The 20,921-nt window shown below is 39.2% G+C and overlaps 1 protein-coding gene across 12 annotated transcripts in view; it reads right to left on the reverse strand.

The window, feature by feature from the left end:
• EBF1 (EBF transcription factor 1) overlaps positions 1–20,921 on the reverse strand; it is a 372,669-nt gene that overhangs the window by 64,895 nt on the left and 286,853 nt on the right. For all 12 annotated transcript variants that reach the window (XM_017681188.3, XM_017681195.3, XM_017681196.3 and 9 more), the window contains one exon: positions 12,868–12,994. In XM_017681188.3, the coding sequence (XP_017536677.1) occupies positions 12,868–12,994 (127 nt within the window). The remainder of the gene's footprint in view (positions 1–12,867; positions 12,995–20,921) is intronic.

The raw sequence follows: 20,921 nt of genomic DNA on the forward strand, positions 1-20,921 counted from the left end.
CATGGAATTTTACAAAGCTGTATCTCAAACAACTTTATTAGAAGAGAATATGATGAATTCAAAATGGCTCTGGTTTTGACAAAAAAAAAACATGATTACAAAGATAGCTGTAAAGAGTTTGAATAAAAGTGTGAACCCTAAAAGTGGAAAAGTTACATTTCTAAACACTATAAATTATACATGTGATTTTAAATATGTATATGTTACTAAATTAATATGTGAAAAATTGTTAAGTAGACATTTGATAATTCATTGGCATCTATAAATAGGTACATGGTTAACTTGGTCCTAAAACTTGAAAGTTTTCATCACGAAAATGGGAGAACACATTATATTTAAGAGCATGCTCTACTCTGGTATATATGATGTTGCAAGTTTTATGAAAGAGAAGATGCAGCTATCCAACAATGAGGGAATGAGTAAATTATGGTGCTATCATAAAACAGACAATTATATACCCACTAAAATTTTTTTAGGAAGAATTGAATTTGTTTATTTTCAGTTTTAATTACAAAGTAGGGTGCAAAGTTATAGAAACATTGTGATTCACTGTGATAAAAACATAAAGACTACACAAAGAAAAATAGAAGAAAGACTACAAAATATTAATAAATTATTTCTGAGGGATGGGATAATGGCTATCTTCATACTTTTCTGTTTTTAAAATTTCTATATGAGCATGCATTATGTTCATGATGATATGGTTTGGTGAAAGCATGCAAAACTCCGGGTCCTGCTAGACCTCACGTGCCCTAGCAAAACCCACGCTCTCCCATCACCAACAGTCTAACTGGAGGAATCACAAAAGCTAAAGCAGCCCCCTGGGAAGTTTCCTGCAGGGCAGGCCAGAATTCAAATCCTGGCTCCTCCAGTTATTAACAACATAGTCCTGGAGAAGTCACTTCACCTTTCTCAGTTTTCTTACCTTTAAAATGGGCCTAACACAGATTCTCGGGGGGAAAATGTTTTACCTTTCAGGGACACAGAGAGGAAGAAGACTGAAACAAAATTGTGAAAAAAAAGTGAGGGACAGGAGGGAAAATAGGATGAAAGTGAAGAAAGGCTGGTAGAAGCCCACTGGAGTGGAAAACGGGTAAAGAGAAGAGAGAACAGGAGTTTAGACTCTAGCAGGAAATGCTGCTGTCCTGGGCAGGATGGTTGCAGAACTTAAATTTCCTACCCACTGTTATAATTTTGGATTTGAGTAAGTTTCAGATATGTTAAACATGTTAGATGAGCTCCCATTTTTATTATGCAAAATAGTGCTTCACAAGGTAGGGAGGATATGTGTGGACTTCGCTGAAGCCCCACCAGAGGTGTTTCAGGTTGAGAACAAAGAGCTCCACACTGTAGCTGAAAGTATTTGCGGGAGCCGGACCCATCTCTGAGACACCAGGCCCCCTGAGGTGTGAGGCCCTCAGAGCTGCATATACTCGCTTGGTTGGGGATGGCTGATGAATACCAAGACATGTGGCCTCCAAAGAGGGAGGATACACGACATCGACCTGTACTGCTGGAGGTTTTTCATTAACAAAAAGAGAAAAGAACTCAAACTCAATGTACCTATGCTTTAACAAGAAGATAAAGATGTGTCTCACTATAAGGGTCTGCTGAGACATGAAATGATTTTCGAAGACTAAAAATTGCTTTAAATTCATAATGCCCTGCTATTTATGATATATTGCTAAGTGGAAAAGCAAATTATATAATATTATATAAGGCACCACCCCTATTTGGTAATGAGGCAGATAACATGCATAGGAAAAGGGAAGATACATGCCATTAAAAATGATGATAAAAGCTAACATTTTTTGAGTGCTTAAAAACCTGATGGAAATGTGGGCAATATTAATATTATCTAATTATTTTCTATTTGGGACTTCCCAAATTATCCAAAATCAGCATACATTACTTTGCAATAACAAAAACAAGTTTCAGTACTTTAGTGGGGACCATGTTACATAGTTAACAATGAACCGAAAGACCGCCATTCACACCACTGCAGACATGGGCAAACAAAATAGGAAACACCCTCCATCAAACATTTCCAATAAATCCTAAGAAAGGGGAAAAAGAAAGAAATTTGATTTAGTGCCCCCCACCCCACAGGATATTAGAGAAAGTTTCAATATATATAGTTAAAAAAAAAAAACTGGAGAGTTAACTTATCATGATCCTAAGTAAAAAAACAAAAACAAAAGCCCTGAAAACCTTCAAATAGTTTATTGGCTTTGAAAACCAAATCATGTTCTATCATACTAAATAGATTAGAGGTTCAAGACTTTATAGTATTGTATTACGTTGGCAAGAATACATATAAAGCTCAGTTCCTACCTTTACTGTTAATAGCTTTCTAATCCCTGACCAGAAATTTATAGTTCAGAAGTGGCAACACATCTTAAAGATTAAAGCTATGTGACAAATAGTTCATGTCCTTTAATAACCAAATCACATGCCTTAGATTGGGGAAGCTTATCTGCGTTTCCTTCTATACAGTTTCATTGGTAGGAAATACTTTATATCCCTATTACATGAATGATGAATGGGACCGTTGGTTATAGTCTGTATTTGCTTGGCTGTAGTCAATATGTTTTCTTTGGACAGGGATTTCTGTGATTTATCCCTCTCCAGCCTTATCACTTATTAACTCTGAGTAGACAGGAAAAAGGCAAGGTTGTATATAAGGCCTAGTGGCCATTTAGACCTCTAATGTCAGTGAAAATATCCCTTTTAATGATCCTGTTACACTAGCTACTCAAGTCCTGATTACACTCCACTCCAAATAGGAAATAAAGGTCATATTTCTTGGGAAGTATGTACATAAAATATGCAAAATAATATGCTTCCTTCAGACCAGCTTCATTCTTTGCAGAAATGGCTTTCATTTTATAGATGTCACAGAAGTACAATGGGTACTTTCAGTGATTCTTGCTGCTGTTGTCCCTGTTACGGCACCAACAGTGTTTAGCTTTACAAATGCCAGTGAGCTCAGGATCATGGATCACATCAGCACACAGGAGATGAAGAGCATTCACGTTTTGCGATACAACTCCCTTTGGTAGAAGAGGAGAGACTTGGACCTACCCTTTGGATCACAAAGCAAAAAGAATAATATAATTTTTGCCCTGAATTCTTTTCTTGGTGTGTAAATGGCTCGTTTGGAATAAATGTTCAAGACATGTGAACAGGAGCAGCCTGTTAATTTTTCTTTCTTCTTGAGTCTTTTCCAATTAGGACACTGCTAAGGCAGAACTGCTAGTCAAGTGTTCATTACACAGCCCTCTTTCAGCTGAATCTTAAATGAAAACAATCTGATACAAAAGAAAACACATTCTTGCCTTCCTTTCCCCAGTCCTCCCTGAGCTTGCTCCGGCCCGTCAGTATATGTGTAGGGCATTACCCTTTGCAGAGCATTTTCATGCCCATTCTTTCACTGATACTCACTAGACCCTTGGGAGGCCCAGAGGAGGAACAGCTCCCATCCATTAAGCTGAGGAAGCAAGACTCCAGGTAGCCTTATGTCCTCTGTCTCCTTCAACCCCACATCCAACTCATCTCCAGGTCCTACCCTTTTCCTCTTAAACACCTCAAACTGTCTTGTTTTATTTCATTTCCACTCATTACAACCCAAATCAAAGTCACCAACTCTCTTTCCTAGACTACTGCAATGACTAATGATATCCTGACAGCCATTCTGGTTTCCTGCACTCCAGCCAGCCAGAGGCTTTTCTTTTTCAAAATGCAAATCTAGTCATGTCCACCTGTCATTTCGGACACTTCAGAGACTGCCCATTGCTCTTAAAATGACAACTGAACTCTTCCTCATGACTTACAAGACTTTGCATAGGCTTCCCCGCCCACTTTTCCAGCCTCTCTTTCACCACTCTTCTCTTGATTTTTCAGCCCCACTAGAATATTTAGGGCCTTCCAAGATGCTGCATTTGCTCCCACTCACAGTGCCTTCTTACATGCTTCTCTTTGCCAGAACACTCATTCTCTTTCCCAACCCCAACCTACCCCTGCTCTTCGATAATTGCCAGTTGAACTTTTACTCATCCTTCACAATACTCAGCTCATACATTTTTTCCTGAGGGAACTATCTCTAACTGACCTGTTGTGGTTCCTTTATTATATGCTTGTCTGCAGTTCTGTTCCTGTCTTTCTGGGCACTTACCAGGTTTGAAATAGCAAACTTAGAAACATCCATATTCCCTCTTAGAGTAATGAGAACAGGGACTGTGCCTGGTTTTGCTCAACATTGTTGTAAAACATTGCCTAGAACTGGTTTAGAACATTGCCTAGAATAGAACAGGCAATCCACAAATATTTGTGAGATGAGTGAATGAAGTAAGAAAAAAAAGGTAACGAAATCAGAATTAGAACCCAGGCCTTTTGATTCCTACTCTAATGCCTAGAAAGAAACCATTCTCTGATCATGATGAAAACTAGTACATATTCAGGACCAACCAAAATATGCTCTAATGATCAATTCTTCGAATTTTCAAAAGGAACATTCCCATTTTCTGATTCTTTTTGTTTAGTTCAAGAGATACTCACATAGCAGGATTTCATTATATACATACACAGATCCCTTTATTTCTTAGATGTAGATACTATAATATAAAACACCCCATTTTACAGGTGAGAAAATGAACAGCATTTAAAATATAGATCCAACCCCATTTTTTCTTTATCAGAAACCTCAACTACTATGTTCTCCTCATGTAAAACTTCAAGTGAAAAGGGATAGATTCTTAATTAACAGCTCTTATTTACATTCCATGTCATTCAGAGCACAAAAATCAATGAGGACCCATTGATCCTGGGCAATATGTCAATCAATTTTAGAGAACACCTGTTGCAAGTAAGATACTGAGTCAAGTTCCTTCAACAGTGTACAAAATAGTATAAGATCAGGGAAGGGTAACTCTTCATGGAGTCTGGATTTTTTGTGGTATGTCTGAGAACAGAATAAGAAAGCAAATGGCATAAGGAAATGAATGATGAATGAACGGTCTGAGCACAGGCAACAAAAGAGATCCAAGGACGGAGACTCTTAGTCAATCAAGATGAGCCATAGGGAATGCCAAAGTCACCTAGGCCAATGGCTCATTTTACAATGAAGAGAGTGGAGTGTGAAGCATGGAAGCAACTCATCCTATATCTCCGATCTACTTTACAGCAGAGCTTGGACCACCAGGCCTTCTTGTTCTCAGACCAGTACTCTGTCAAGAGAACACTTCAGAGGGAGAACAGAGTTTGAACTGGATCTCAGTGGGAAATCACCATATCCAAAGCTGTTAAATAAGAAGTGATCTTGAGACCTCCTGAGGAGACTGGGGCTGACAGGGCACAGCAAACTGGGGACACCCCGCAAAGGGGTTGGGGCTGCATCTTACATACAGTGAGCAAACAGGAAAGCTTGCACTGCAGGGCAATGTTATGAAAGTGGCTTTTTGGAAGCTTAATCTGGCAATGAATTAGTATAAGAGGCTAAAGAACTTGAGACTTATTAGGTGCAAACTCCACACTGCTCCCCTAAAACTGACAACTTTGTTCATCTCCAGGGTGGCAGCCTTCATTTGTCAAGGAGGGTTCCAACTAGAAACAGAGACTTCTGGCCTGAAATCTCTTGAACCTGCAGTTAAAGCTGATTATAATCTAAACACATTTGAAAGGCCTGGTGATAGACTGTACCTGTGTTACTATAGCCTCCAAAGGAGGGTCTGAAGTTTGAGATGGAAACAAGAGAACAAGCATGTGTTGTTCCTTAAAAAATCAATACCAGAGAAGTTTATACATCAGGGCTGCCTGATTAAAATATTTACTGTTTGAGGCCATTCCTGAAAAAGTACTTGTTTTATCAAAATTGTTATACAGGCATACCTCATTTTATTATGCTTCACTTTATTGCACCTTGCAGATACTGTGTTTTTTTAAAAATTGAAGCTTTGCGGCAACCCTGCATCTAGCAAGTCTATTGGCACCATGTTTTCCAATAGCATTTGCTCACTTCATATCTCTGTGTCACATTTTGGTAATTCTCACAATATTTCAACCTTTTTCTTATTATTGTATTTGTAATGATGAACTGTAACCAGAGATCTTTGATGTCACTATTGTTTTGGGGTGCCACGAATTGCACCCATATAAGATAGTGAAATTAATCAATAAATGGTGTACGTGTTCTGACTGCTCTACCAACCTGCCATTTCTCCATCTCTCTCTCCCTTTCCACAGGCCTCTCTATTCCCTGAGACACAACAATAATGGAATTAGGTCAATTAATGACCCTACAATGGTCTTTAAGTGTTCAATTAAAAGAAAGAGTCACACATCTCTCACTTTGGATCAAAAGCTAGAAATGATTAAGCTTTGTGAGGAAGGCATGCTGAAAACTGAAGTAGGCCAAAAGCTAAGCCTCTTGGCCAGTTATCCAAGTGGTGAATGCAAAGGAAAAGTTCTTAGAAGTGCTACTCCAGGGAACTCATGAATGACAAGAAAGCAAAACAGCCTTATTACTGCTATGGGAAAGTTGTAGTGGTCTGAATAGAAAATCAAACCAGCCACAGCATTCCCTTAAATTAAAGTTTAATCCAGGGCAAGACCCTAACTCTCTTCAATTCTGTGAAGGCTGAGGGAGGTGAGGAAGCTGCAGCAAGAAGTTTGAAGCTATCAGAGGTTGGTTCACGGGGTCAAAGGAAAGAAGCCATCTCCATAACATCAAGTGGAAAGTGAAGCAGCAAGTGCTGATGCAGAAGCTGGAGCAAGTACTCCAGATCTAGCTAAATTAATTCCTGAAGGTGGCTAAATTAAATAACAGATTGCCAATCTAGGTCAAAAGAGAATTATAAGATATCATCTAGGACTTTCATAGGTAGAGAGGAGAAGTCAATGCCTGGCTTCAAAGTTTCAAAGGACAGGCTGATCCTCTTGTAAGGAGTTAATGTAGCTGGTGAATTTAAGTTGAAGTCAATGCTTATTTACCATTTTGAAAATCGCAGGGCTCTTAAGAATTATGCTAAATTCATTCTGCCTGTGCTCTAGAAATGGAACAACAAAGACTGGATGGCAGCACATATGTTTACAACATGGTTTAATGAATGTTTTAAGTCCACCATTAAGACCTACTGCTGAGAAAAAAATGTGTCATTCAAAATATTACTGCTCATTGACAATGTACCTGGTCACCCAAGAGCTCTGATGGAGATGGACAATTAGATCAATGTTGTTTTCATGCCTGCTCACACAACATCCATTCTGCCACTCATGCTTCAAGGAGTAATTTCAACTTTCAAATCTTATTATTTAAGAAATACATTTTCTAATGCTATAGCTCCCATAGGTAGAGATTTCTCTGATGGATCTGGACAAAGTAAATTGGAACCACTCTGGAAAGGATTCACCATTCGAGATACCATTAAGAACATTCATGATTCATGGGAAGAGGTCAAAATATCAACATAAACAGGTGTTTAGAAGAAGTTCATTCCAACCCTCATGGATGACTTTGAGGGGTTTAAGCCTTCAGTGGAGGAAGTAACTGTAGATGTGGTGGAATTAGAGGACTAGAACTATAAGTGGAGTCTAAGGATGTGACTGAATGGCTGCATCTCATGATAAAAGCTACACAGATGAGAAGTTGCTTGTTACTGATAAGCAAAGAAAGTGGTTTCTTGAGATGGAATCTAGTCCTGGTGAAGATGCTGTAAAGATTATTGAAATGACAACATAGGATTTAGAATATTCTATAAACTTAGTTATAAAGCAGCCAGCAGGGTTTGAGAGGACTGATTCCAGTTTTACGGTAGGTAAAACACTATCAAACAGTATTGCATGCTACAGAGAAATGGTTCATGGAAGGAAGAGTCAAGCAATGCAGCAAACTTCATCAGTTCATTTTAAAGAAATTGCCACAGCCACCCCAACCTTCAGCAACCACCACCCTGATCAGTTAGCAGCCATCAACATCAAGGCAAGATTCTCCATCAAAAAGATTACAACCTGCTAAAAGCTCAGATGATTTTTTTTAAATTAAGGTACGTGCATTCTTTTTTTAAGACAAGGTTATTGCACAGTTAACAGAATAGAGTATAGTGTAAACATAACTTTTATGTGCACTGGGAAACCAAAAATCTCATTTGACTTGCTTTATTGCAATATTTGCTTTATTGCAGTGGTCTGGAACTGAAACCACAATAGCTTTGAGGTATGCTTGTATTCATATTTATAAATCTCTTTTTCTTGGTACCTTCTTCATACTTTGCTCTTTTTATTTGTAGCTGACTGGTGCTACTTGTTTCTTTAATTTACTGATACCTACAGTTTTGTTACTAAAAACCCTAAAGGACATTTCTTAGACCTCTAGGAAATGATAATGACGATAAAGAATACATGTTAAATATTCACAGCATGGTCAGGACTCAGTAACAAATGAGAGAATGATGATTACAATGGGCATCATTTATTAATGGAAACTACTAACATCTGGCTAGGTGTTTATGCTAGCATATGATAGGTGTTTTATATACACTTTCTGATACTAAAAACAACCCCAGTAAATACTATTCCCCTTTAAAGATGAGGGGACTATAGTTCGAAGCCATATGATGTCCTAAGAATAACCTCTCCAGGAAGTGGCACAGATGAAAGTTTGATGTACACCCATCATCTCTTGAACCCAAGCCCTCCATCACTATGTTGTATTGTCTCCTTGGGAGTAAGGGAGGAAAGGATGAATTGAAGAAAAGAAGGAAAAGAGAGGGAAGGGTGGGGGAAAAGGAAGGGAAAGGGAAGAGAGAGTAAACAAGAGGAATGGGAGAAAGAAAAAAACTTGAAAGACTTGGTACATGTTACCAAGTTCCACAGTGTGTATCAGGCCAGAATGGTCCCTGGTACAAGCAAAGCTATAATCCTGATCAAGAGATGCAAAGGGAACACATTTTTATTTTAAAGTGAATACTGAGACTTAGACGCAGGTCTTTGGGTTAGTCCTTCCGCAGGGACAGGGTGTTGGTGAGAAATGTTTAGAATGAAAGAGCCTGGTGGGAGAAATTCCTTAAGTGACCTAACCCAACTTCTGAGCTGTTAAGTGATCATTCCTTGTAGCTTTCAGCAGTTTTCTGGGGAGCAGGCCATACAGGGCTCTCCATTCACACTCAAGCCAGTCAAACATTATCCCCCTGGCCGATTTATTCAGGCATATTTTCCCCTAAAATAGTAGCCTCTCCAATGGAGAAGTAACTGGAATGAAGTGAAAACTGCATTAGGATTTGGCCACTTCTTATCTGGAAAACCAATTCTAAAAACTTTGAAGAAGCAACTAAAAGCTAAGAGTCTTTTAGCAGCTTCCAAAGTTACCTGAAGTTTAGCAGGAGAGACTACAATTCTAAAAGATCCATGTCACTTAAAGATGGAACAACTGCGGGAAAACGAGCTTTGAGAAGTCCAGAGGTACTGGGAAGGCCCCTCTCCATGGCAGTGTGGGTTTATGGGGGATTTACTTCCTGCTGGACTAACTGACCTGACTCACCATTCGAGGGTTTGCAAACAGTCCCGTCAGCAGAGGGAGTTTTTGTTTCCTTCTATTAGAAAACATGTAAAATTTAAAGTCAGCCTTGCCCTGCATTTACATAAGAATAACCAGACACAATAAATAAGATCTGGCAAGTACTACTGAGCTGTTCTGTTCTGATCAAGTTGGGATGCACTTTGCTCTCTCCCTTCGATTGGGCAAACCCAGAGACCCGTGCATCTGGTGTGCTGAAGATCTCCTGTGTCCCTGTTCTGAAGAACCAATCAGGGATGGAGAGCGGAGTTCACAGTCCTTGTAAGCGGAGCCAGCTTGCAGGCAATCTGTGTTTAGTCAAATTCTTTCCTCCCTCCCCAAAAAGTCTGACTTTATTTGCATAGATTAGACCATGCTGTTCCCATCTCGGTCTTTTTTTTTTTTTTTTATGATTATGGATTTTTAGAGACTTCCACATACACACACCAAAACGCAGGCACACTCAGAAAACAGCAACAGTGCCTTAGTTTGGGTTGTTATTTTTCAGTCCTAGATTAGTTCCTTTTTTTTTTTAAAGGGAAATATTCCAAGTGACATTCCGCTAAGAAACAAGAGGGTTGGCTCAGCCCATCCAGAAAACGAAGCCTCACATTGTGAAGCACAGTGGATGTGGAAAAAAAATGACATGGGAGCTTCTGTGGATGGACAGAAGAAGAGGGCTGCAGTGACCTGAGGGGTTGTTTGGGTATAAAGACAGGGAGGTTTTATGACCCATCTCTGCCTTCCCCAGGAAGAGATGACAAGCAGAGAGGTAAACTGAGTAAATCACAGGGGCCAGCAGCACCAGTCAGGGACAAGTGACAGTTGCTTGATGTGGGCATTTAACGCCAATGATCAAGAGGCACATGTGTAGGTCAGTTAGCAGAGATTTTCCTGTTGTTAGAATGTCACAACATCTGTTAACAGCTTACCATATCAGGAGGAAGTTTTTGTACTAGTTTCTTCAAAATTTTATTTTTCCAATATAGGGAGAGATAAGACTCTTAGAAAACTTAAAAAACTGCATGTTCTTGTCTCTTGCCCACAGTTTGAGGCAAAATCAGCAGAAGTCTTTCTTCATAGTTTAAATTTCCCACACACTTACACAGGTGCATATGCACAAGGTATTTATCCATCTGATCCTTAACTACTTTGCTGACTTGCAAATCGGCCACTTTGATCTCTGGTCTTAATTCCCGTATGATATAGCTTTTCCAAGACGTGATTTCTTTAACTGATGGCAACTTCTTTTAATGGTTAAAACAAACAAAAAAAACCATTCCAAATAATGATGGGTACCTAGCTATTTTCTATTGAGGACTTAAGTAATTTAGTGGGGATGATTTTTTAAAAACGTTTATGGCCAGGTGGCTCAAGGGGATATTTTGTTGAACACTGATTAAAAATAATTTCTTCTAAATGAGACCTGACCACAAACTGGAACCATTAATGGGGCTGGGATGTTGTCACCCAAGCGGAATCATGCCTGACTGCCTGCCGTACCTCCCACCACACAACCATTTTCTTCTTCTTTTTCTTCTCCTTTTCTTGTTCTTAATAGCAGAGTAAATAAGCAGCCAGCAAGGCCTAAATGTTTTTGGCCAAAAACAGAGTCCAAACTCCTCAGAGAAAACATTTGGCCTCTGTGGTTCTGTAATATGTTCCAGAACACTGAGTTCAGTGAAGAACATTGTGAAAAACTCCCACCCATCGGAATGATGGTGGGGAATGTTACAGTATCAGAAGTTTCAATTGGTCCTTTTCCTGCAGGCCTATAATGAGGCTTGTAAAAAATAAAAAAAAAAATAGTGCTATGTGGAAGTTCTCATGGGAAAAATGAATGGCAAGAAATCCTAGCTTTAAAAGAAACAGCTAATCTGCTAGTTTGATTGTTCTTCAAAACTTACGCTGAACCAATGAGCCTAATTAAAAACACTTGGCCTACTTCTATAAAGCATCATAGCTTTCTCTATGCTTCGTTTGTATACACCACAAAACTCCAGATAGACTATTATTTTTTCAAGCGCTCACTAACAAAGTGCTGACTTTGTTGGGATGGCTGAGCTAATTTCTTGAACTCAGTGTGAAACCTTAGCTAAACAAAATTGTGGTAATTTTCCTTAATTTGTAAAAGTGATTGGAGTGCAAACAAAATTTTCCTCTTGGGTCAATCCTATAATTTTCAATTAACTAAAACTAATCGTCAAGCAGGCACCAAACCTGCATTTTGTTTAAAGGGCTGGGAGGCATTTCCAAGGGTCAGGATGCATTAATTGTTTTTATAATTTTGAGAGAGAGACACGAAGAAGCCTGGTTCATTTTGTTCCTAGTATTTAAACAAAAAAGGAAACCTGCTTTGAGGTAAAATGTCATAGCAAAATACAATCTGTCCATTTAATTGTATGTTGTAATTAGGATGCGTTAACAGAGTTATCCCTTCACTGCTCAGGAGTCTCTTTGTGTGAAAGCAACTTACACTCTACTTCAACTGGCCTTGTGGTTCTTTATTGAATGAAGAAGGAAGCATAGGACCAGTTCCTGGAGCCACCCCCCGCAAGATGACCACTCCTAAGCAGAGGGCCTAGAGCCTCACCACTCTGGCCTGGGTCTTGGACCAGGATCATCAGCCTCACTTGGCCCGCTGGCTAGCAAGGCGCAGTCTCAGGTCCTACCAAGAGCTACTGACTCAGAATCTGAATTATAAAAAGATCCCTGTTGTACATTGCAACCTGAGAATCTCTTAAAGTACACCGTGGGCACTCAGACTGTGCACTTGATGCATTTTCACTGCCTGCCTGCCTGGTTCTCTCTCACTGATGGGAGGGGATCCACATTCACCGTCTAATCCTAGCTACTTACAGCAAGGCAGGCCCATGTGCCAAGGCTATTTTTGGAGGGGGAATAAAGCACCAACCCAGAATTAAATATGACAACTACCAATTGTCTTTAATACAAACGCCATGGGCAGGCTAGAAGAACGCTGTACTTGATTATAAAGTACATCCCTACTCCATCAAGCAAACGAACTTCCACACGGCAGCTTAGCATCCCGACTCAGGATTCTCTAGCGCTCCTTGCCCTTTCCATTATTTCCCGTGCTGCTTCTTTAGATATCCAACCTATTATTTCTACTAGTCCTGTCATTCAACAGGGACACCCAGATGAATTCTTAAATAATAATAAAAGTAACTCATTGGGTCGTACATATGGTGAAATGAAGAAAGAAAGAGGGTCTTAACAGAAGCTAGATTTAAAAATAAAATACGCGCTACACAAGATAAAGTAAAAGACCCACAGGGTCAAGGCAGTTCTGTTCTCACCTGTGTAAATGAATCTTCCTGGCGTCCCTTTGCAGAACTGTTTGGATTTGTAGGACAGTGTGACTTCTACAACACCAGGGATGTGCCGAGGAGGGGTCTGCACACGGATGGCATGAGGAGTAATCAACTAGGGGAGACATTTGAGGGAAAAAAATGTCATTGTGATACGTAAAGGACTCATTTTGCAGCTTTCCTATCAGCTCTCAATAAACATAGCTTTAAAACATGTAATTAACCTGTCAATGTTTAAACACAATCTTGATGCAACCTGTATAAAAGACACTGACAGCAATATTTACAAGAGCTCTGAGCACAGCCATAACAACTTTATCTGACTTTTCCTACACGGCAGGCACTCTGCTTCCTGGTTTGAAAAGTGAACCTGGCCTAATGAAATGATTTATCTCCTACAGGATATCCTTTGGAAAATCTCTGTTTGAAGCAGACACCCAAATCAGAACTGAGCTCTGCCATGCCTCTCCAGAAGTTGGTGGGCCTGGTGTTTGAACTGAGCTCTTAAACATGTGGAAAACACAGAGGTAGGAAATCAGTGGGCCAAGGCGTTCTGATTAGCTGCAGGGCACACGTATGAAATACCCCCAAAGACCATTTGGTATATTAACTACCAGAGGCACAATCAAAGAGCTTTAAAGGGAAACCAAAGAATAGCTTATGGATCTGGCAGAACTAAGGGCTGTCCATAAAAGGGAAACGGAAGGTTGGGGAGGGGGGCTGCAGAATGATCACTGACCCACTGTGCAATGCCATGTGCACAATGAGAAAGTTCATTTCTGAACCCTGTTGGCAATCAGATGACACAGAGAAGCAGAGTTAATTTTTTATTACTCTTATCTTTGTTTATATAACTAGAATGTTATTAATGGCCATAAAACTGGCATTATCTGGTTCTTTGAAAAATCCAGCCCTGGTATTTGACTGATTGACCTCCGACAGTGCTAGATTCTACATGTTGTCGCTCCATGCTGTCTGCAGTTATCCACTGCTTGACTCCTTTCACATTGATTTAGTTCAGTATTTGTGGGGCTGAGTCAGTATGCAATGGTGGGGCACTTGAGTCTGTGCTGACTTATGTTTTTGCTGTTCTTATAGGGATGACTCAGACAGGAGTTTGTTTTAATGAGCAGATCAGGCCCAGTTCAAATGTTTTGCCCTGAAAATCATAGGTGACACCATGACAATCAAGGTGACATCCGTGAATGCCAGCCCCTGGGTTCCATCTGGGCAGATGGGGCTAACACCAAGCTCCTGGGAAGTGTATGAAAGGTGCTGCTGCAAAGGTCCACACACACTTCCACAAGTCAAATGATCTTTCTTGAACCTAAAGGAAAGGCCATCTGCATTCACTTGGTAATTAGAAATGCCTTTCCTCTTCCATAGAATAGAATGTGTGGAACCTTAGCTTATTTGCTGGAGGTATACAAATAACATTTCAGTAAAGCCCTGCTTATGTGGAACCCTTGCAGACAATTCATCTCTAGGGCTGATTTTTTGGGTAGCTAAGGGTTTACCTGTAAAAGCAAAAAAAAATTTACTTAAAATTTTGTCCGTTTCATATTGAATTTCTTCTAATATGTACTGCATGTTTTCTAAAATAAGCAAAGAATATACAATTTCATGTAGCTTTGATAAATCAAGATTGTCTTTGGATTACCCCTTGCTATAACTTGCAGTGCTATAGACAAGCCCTAAGTGACTACAGTAGACTAAGGGGCTGTTTTCCCCTGTACTACATGGCTCCATAGCTATAGTTTCTAAGTTATTTCTATTTTATTCATTTTCTTTGTCTTTCTCCTCCCAGTGCCTTTACATCTGCTAATCTGCTCTTCTAATCTGTAAGCATCAGAACCAGGAAATCAAGTTTACTACTGTGTAGAGAATAGAAGAAGGAAAGAGGCTCTGAAGGGAAGTAGACGATAATCTTCCAAAATCAAGTACATGTTTAATCTCAACTGCTCAGACAGTGTTTTTACAAAGTTGGGAATTAAAACTTGTTGAGTACCTAGGAGGTATCTACACGTTGCTGAAGATTTTACATACAAACACTAATTCAGTCAGAACAATGGTTTATATCATTTTCCCTTTTTGTCAGATTGAAAACATGAATCTTACAATGATTAAGGTGCTTGCACAAGAGCACCTTCATGAGAGCAGAGAATGACAGGCATGCAGTTCAAAAACTGACAAGAACAAATACATCCTGTTTAATCATAGAGAAGAAAACGTGCATACAGAAACTTTCTAAAGGTAGTGACAAACGCAAATTTTTCAGATCCAAGGACTGTGTGTGCTTTTTTCTATCCTCATGCTATATCCATTTTTCGTTTACTGCCCAGTTGACTGTTTTTGATGACAGAAGTCACCCTACTGTTATATTCCAAACAGGTGGTTTGCTTCTATTTGTAAGAGTAACTTGGATTGTAGGGTAACATTAACTTACAAAAATACTTAGGAGAACTTTCAGCCAGTTAGAAAATACTTCACCTGCCCTCTCTCTTCTCAGGGAAATAGATTTTAAAAGATGGAAAGATTAGTAAGTAGATGAATGGAGACATCTTTTTAAGAATCAGGACTTACAAACCAAGAGTTGCAATAAGGCACAAAATTCATGGACTTTATGGATTGATTAGATATGACTGCAATGAAACTACTGACTTGGGGGGTGTTAGCATAAAGCACTAGGCTCAGGGAATTGAAACAAGTTTTCATTTACAATTTCATTTGCAGTTTTAATCAATCTCCCTAACTAAAGCAGAGATTCCTTATTGAAATAACTATCCTTCACAGATGAAGTAGAATATGAATCCTCATTAGAGAATGAATTTGTTGATATTCTCCTTGCTGTGGATGTTTGTCTGCGAACAGCTTCGGCATTGTCATATTTTGATGACTTGTAGAGGAAAAACATTTTAACTTCTACCAGTTTGAAAGCATAGGCTTATTTACTAATCACTCAAAGAATCACAGAATTAATTACTTGAAGGAATGCTAGTAATCCTTCAAAAGTGACACTCACTTTTTAACAGATAAGAACAGAGGAGTCCAGAAAAGTCTACTGGTTCCAAAAATTGACCCAACAGAGGAGAAGAACAGGGTCTAGATCTGGAAGTCCAGGAGCCAAGACCTCCACACTTCCCCGTTGCAGGGTAGATTTCCAGCATTGTTCCAACGTGGCTGAGCTAAGGCAGCTGCTCCAAACAACGGAAGGAGGATGGGCTCTCCTAAGTCTATTATTTTCCAAACTTCCATCATGGGAATACCACTCTGTCAGTTTAGCCATATCTATACCCACCACCTACACAATTATGTTCTTAATATTTTTAAAATTGATTACCTTGTTGTTTAAAACACCTTATTTTAAAAGGAAACTTTATCTCACTACTGCAACTGGAAAGCTGATATCCCCACCAAAATAAGAAGGTATTATAGACGGTAACCTTAAAGTTACTGTGATATTGTTAAATTCTATCTAGATAATGTTGACAGCGTGAAGGTGTTTATTGAAAAGGGACATTAGCTAGTATGAGATGTTACAGACTATTTGCTCTAACTAAGACTTTCTCCCTCAACATAAATCAGAAGGATTAAAAGAGAAACAAAAGAATATTCTCACTATGTGATTCAGTTCTACTGTGTCAAATCCAAAATTGTCTCCTGTGTATATTCATAAATGATATATCCTATAATGGGTTAACATCCAAAATATATAAAGAACTCATATGACTCAACACTGAGAAAAACCCCTAATAACCCAATTAAAAAATGGGCAGAGGACCTGAATAGACAGTTTTCCAAAAAAGACATACAGATGGCCAACAGGCACATGAAAGATGCTCTACATCACTAATCATCAGGGAAATGCAAATCAAAACCACAATGAGATACCATCTCATATCAGTCAGAATGGCCACTATCCAAAAGACAAGAAGTAACAGTGTTGGTGGGGATGTTGAGAAAATGAAGCCTCCTACACTACTAGTGAGAATGTAAATTAGTTCAACCACTCTGGAAAGCAGTATGGAGGTTCCTCAAAAAGGTAAGAATAGAAATACCATAATACCCAGTAACTCCACTTCTAGGAATTTACTTGAAAACAAAATATCTGATTTGAAAAGATACACGCACCCCTATGTTTATTGCCATATTATTTACAATAACCAAGATACAGAAGCAAAACGTATCCATCAATAGGTGAATGGATAAAGAAGATGTAGTACCTATACACAATGGAATATTATTCAGCCATAAAAAAGAAGGAAATCCTGCTATTGTGACAACCTAGGTAGACCTAGAAGGTATTTTGCTAAGAGAAATAAGCCAAGCAGAGGAAGACAAATACCATATGATTTCACTTACAAATGGGATCTAAAAACAAAACAAAACAAAATGAATAAAACAGCAGTAGACTCAAAGACACTGAGGAGCTATGGGTAGTTACGATGGGGGAGGGGTTGGGGTTGACGGGTGGGTAGGTTGAAGGGTAAAAATGGGCACAAAATTCTCAATCATAATATAAGATAGTCATGGGGACAGTAGTACAACATGGAGAATATAGCCAATGATTCTGTAACATCTTTTTATGTTGCAGATAGTAACTGCACTAGGTGGGGTGAGCATTTAATAGTGTATGTAACTGTTGAATCACTGTGTTGTGTACTTGCAACCAACATAATATTGTATACCAACTATACTTCAATAAAAAAATATAAAGCAAAACAAACAAAAATATAATCGCCTCCTGTCCTACCAGGGACACGTGCTACATACTTTGGAAAATCCTATTCTAAGTCTTTAGAGAAAGATTCACCCTTTTGACTTAACTTCCTTAAATCACAAACCAAATGAGTTCAGCTAAAAATAATATTCTTCTGAAACTCTGTAGCATCTGCCACTACTTTTTCCCTTCTTGGAGGTCTCCACTTTCTTCATTTCTGTGACACTGACTCAAAGTCCCAAGACTTGCAAAGTGTCTGATGGCTTACCAAAGCATTTTTACATTTATTATCTTTTAAAACCCATCCTTTTAGGATATATATTCCAGATGCGAAAAGCTGAGGGTCAGGTAAGCTAATGATTATTATTTGAAACACCAGGATGAAAACCCAAACCTACCACTTGTACCTGTAAATAAGTGTTTTCCTGAACTCTTCTCTCGTATTTGGTTCCTGTTTTCCTCATTTGCCAACCTTTCCTTTCTGCCAACTGTTACTTGAAAAATTTTACAAGTTATGTTCTATATTTTCTTCTCTTTTTACTTGCCTGACATTTCTTGAGGTCAGTCGTTGGCTCAACCACCTCAGCTAAACTGACTTCCAAATCTACACCTATAGGATTTGATCTCTTTGGCCAAGCACTGAACTTTAATTGGCAGCAGAATAGCAGCATCTCCCCAAACATGTCTTAGGGCCACCTCAATCTCAACATAACCCAAGCTAATTTATGATCTTACTACTTCTGTGTTCCCTCTTTCAGTTAAGGGGGCACTATCATTTGAATCACTCAAAAGAGAAAACTTGGGGTCATCTTTATTTTTTCTTCCTTCAATGTTTCTTTTAGTCATGTTGATTTTCCCCCATTGAGCTCACCAGCTCTTTGCTTATTTAGTTTTTCCGATTCAGGCTGTCACCATTTCTTACTCAGACTATTACAGTATTATAACTGCTTCCTAAATGATCTCCACTTCTACTTTCTCCACCAGGATCATCTTCTCCAAATACAAGCTCATCATGTCATTCTCTGCTCAAACTCTCACCTGCCCCTATGTTCAGTATACAGTTCAGACTCTGGCATAGTGCTCCATGGCCTGGCAGCCGACCTCCCCTTTCAGTCATTCTCCCCACTTTGTCATTCCACATTCTGGAAAGCAGGACATTACTGCACCACACCCTTGCCTAACCTCTTTGCTTTTTCATACCATCTCTTGTCTAAACATTTCCCTACGGATATTCTACTTGTTCTTTAAGGGCCTGACCATATGCTCTTTCTGGCAGTATGTTTCACCTGATCTGAAGAGTCAGAGTTAGCTGCATCTTTGTAAGAATTTATATAATTATGGCATTTATAACACTTTCCCATTTTGCTTTGTGCCATGAAGATTTTCCTACACATCTTTCTCCCATAAGACAGTCCCTGAGATCAGTGACAAGATCTGATTCCTGTTTGTGTCCTCTAAGTATTTAACTTAATGCCTTAGGTACATGATATTTCCAAAATATTTCTGGAATAAACACTTACATAAATTAGGTGAATTCCAGTAGATGTTGACTCCATTAGGCATAATAATCTCTACCCGTAAGAGTCCACTGTTCTTAGACAATCATATTTGATTCTTATCCTCTCTTCCTCCTCCTGTGTATATGTATGTGTATATCTGCACATGCGTGTGTTTTTGCACAGGAAATAGTAATCACATAAATAATTTTAGAATAAATAAATTCATACATTTGCAGGTATTAATTTTAAGAAAAAAGTACTAAAGACCAAAAGTAAATACTAGTTTTGTGCAATATACATGGCATGTGATTATATCAGAGTTAAATATATATCTGCATGAAAGAATGGCTAAAAGGAAAATTATCAAAGTGTCAAGAGAAGGTATCACTAGATGACAAGATTACAGGTGATTTTATTTTCCTCTGCATAACTCTCTGAATTCTCTAACTTCTCAGCAATACGAATGCACTAATATCATCAGGAGAAACAATTTTTAAGTGTGGCATTACAATGATAAAAACACACATGGTCTCTGTAAGGCTCTGGGAGAGTCTGCCAGCTCCTCAAGGACATGCTGGCAGCAGAAATTATGCTCCCTTCAAGCTGCTTGTTTGAGCATTTTCTCTTTTCCAGAGCACAAGGGCAGGAGAGCCTGTGGTAGGCGGCTGGGTGAGGCATGCTTGCTCCGGCCTCTGGGTGCGAGTTAAAGTGGCTGTGGTTACAAGCGAAATGGAGCACAGATGCTGGCTGGGGCCTGTCCTCGACAGAAGAGCGAGAAAGAGGAGAGGCAAACTTTTCCCCAAGGAGGGTTGTGGAGGATGCATGGGTGTGGATGCAAAACTCCAAAGAGGCAGTCTGTAAATTCTGGAAGCCCAGAACAGGGCCACAGGAGAGGACAATTCTCCAAATGGTTTTCATAAAAGCCTACTGAAGTGTCAAACGCCTGACCCACATGGTAAGTAAATGAGAGTATTTTGTATTTAAAAATGTTAATGGAAACACATAGAATTCTGGGGGGAAAAGAGCGAGACTTGGTAATTGCTTTTTTCTCCATGAGCCAGTAGTACCTTTTATTTGTATGACTTGGGCTCCCACTAAATGAACAATGGGAATAACCTTAATGGTGATTTCTGCAGCAGTGACCTTTCGTTGTCTTCTATGTGCCAAGGACTCTTCAAGGCTCCTTCGATGATTCTACCCTCTAGTGTTGAGGGCATTCTCTGGCTCACAGATGAGTAAAGTGAGTTTCAGGTAAGTAAAGAAATATGGCCAGGGAACCAATTAGAAACAGCAAGTTCGCCTGACTGGAGACTGCCATCCTACAGCCACAGCTGTCCCTACTGCTACTGTTCATTATTTTCCTATAGCTGCTGCTGCACGCACCCTTCAGCCTACCTCCGCCACAGACGGGATGGATTGGGTCCTCAGCTTCTCCTACATCCTCAAATATTATAGGGACATAGTAGGTACTCAAAATAACTTTCCTCGTTGCTGAGAGGCTGCCTGAGTATTATTTCTTAGGAAACAAAAAGGAATTCCAAGATAAGCCTTAAGACATGTTTTCCAACCAATGAGACTACATGAAATAAATGCAATTTGAAGTTCCAAGCCACAAAGCCAAAGAATAACTGGGATTACTAGAAACCACACTGGTGAGTTTTCATGGCAAGCCTTAGGATTTAATATTTTAGCCTTAATCATTTTCAACACTAAAAAGTTTTAAAAAAAAGTCCAAAACAAGCAAAGACTCAAAAAGAAGGGGTAAAAGGAAGGAAAAGCTTCTTCTTTGGAAAAATAATGAACACTCATGCCTAGAGGAAGCC

This window comes from Manis javanica, chromosome 1, assembly GCF_040802235.1.
Source record: "Manis javanica isolate MJ-LG chromosome 1, MJ_LKY, whole genome shotgun sequence".
NCBI lineage: Eukaryota > Metazoa > Chordata > Mammalia > Pholidota > Manidae > Manis > Manis javanica.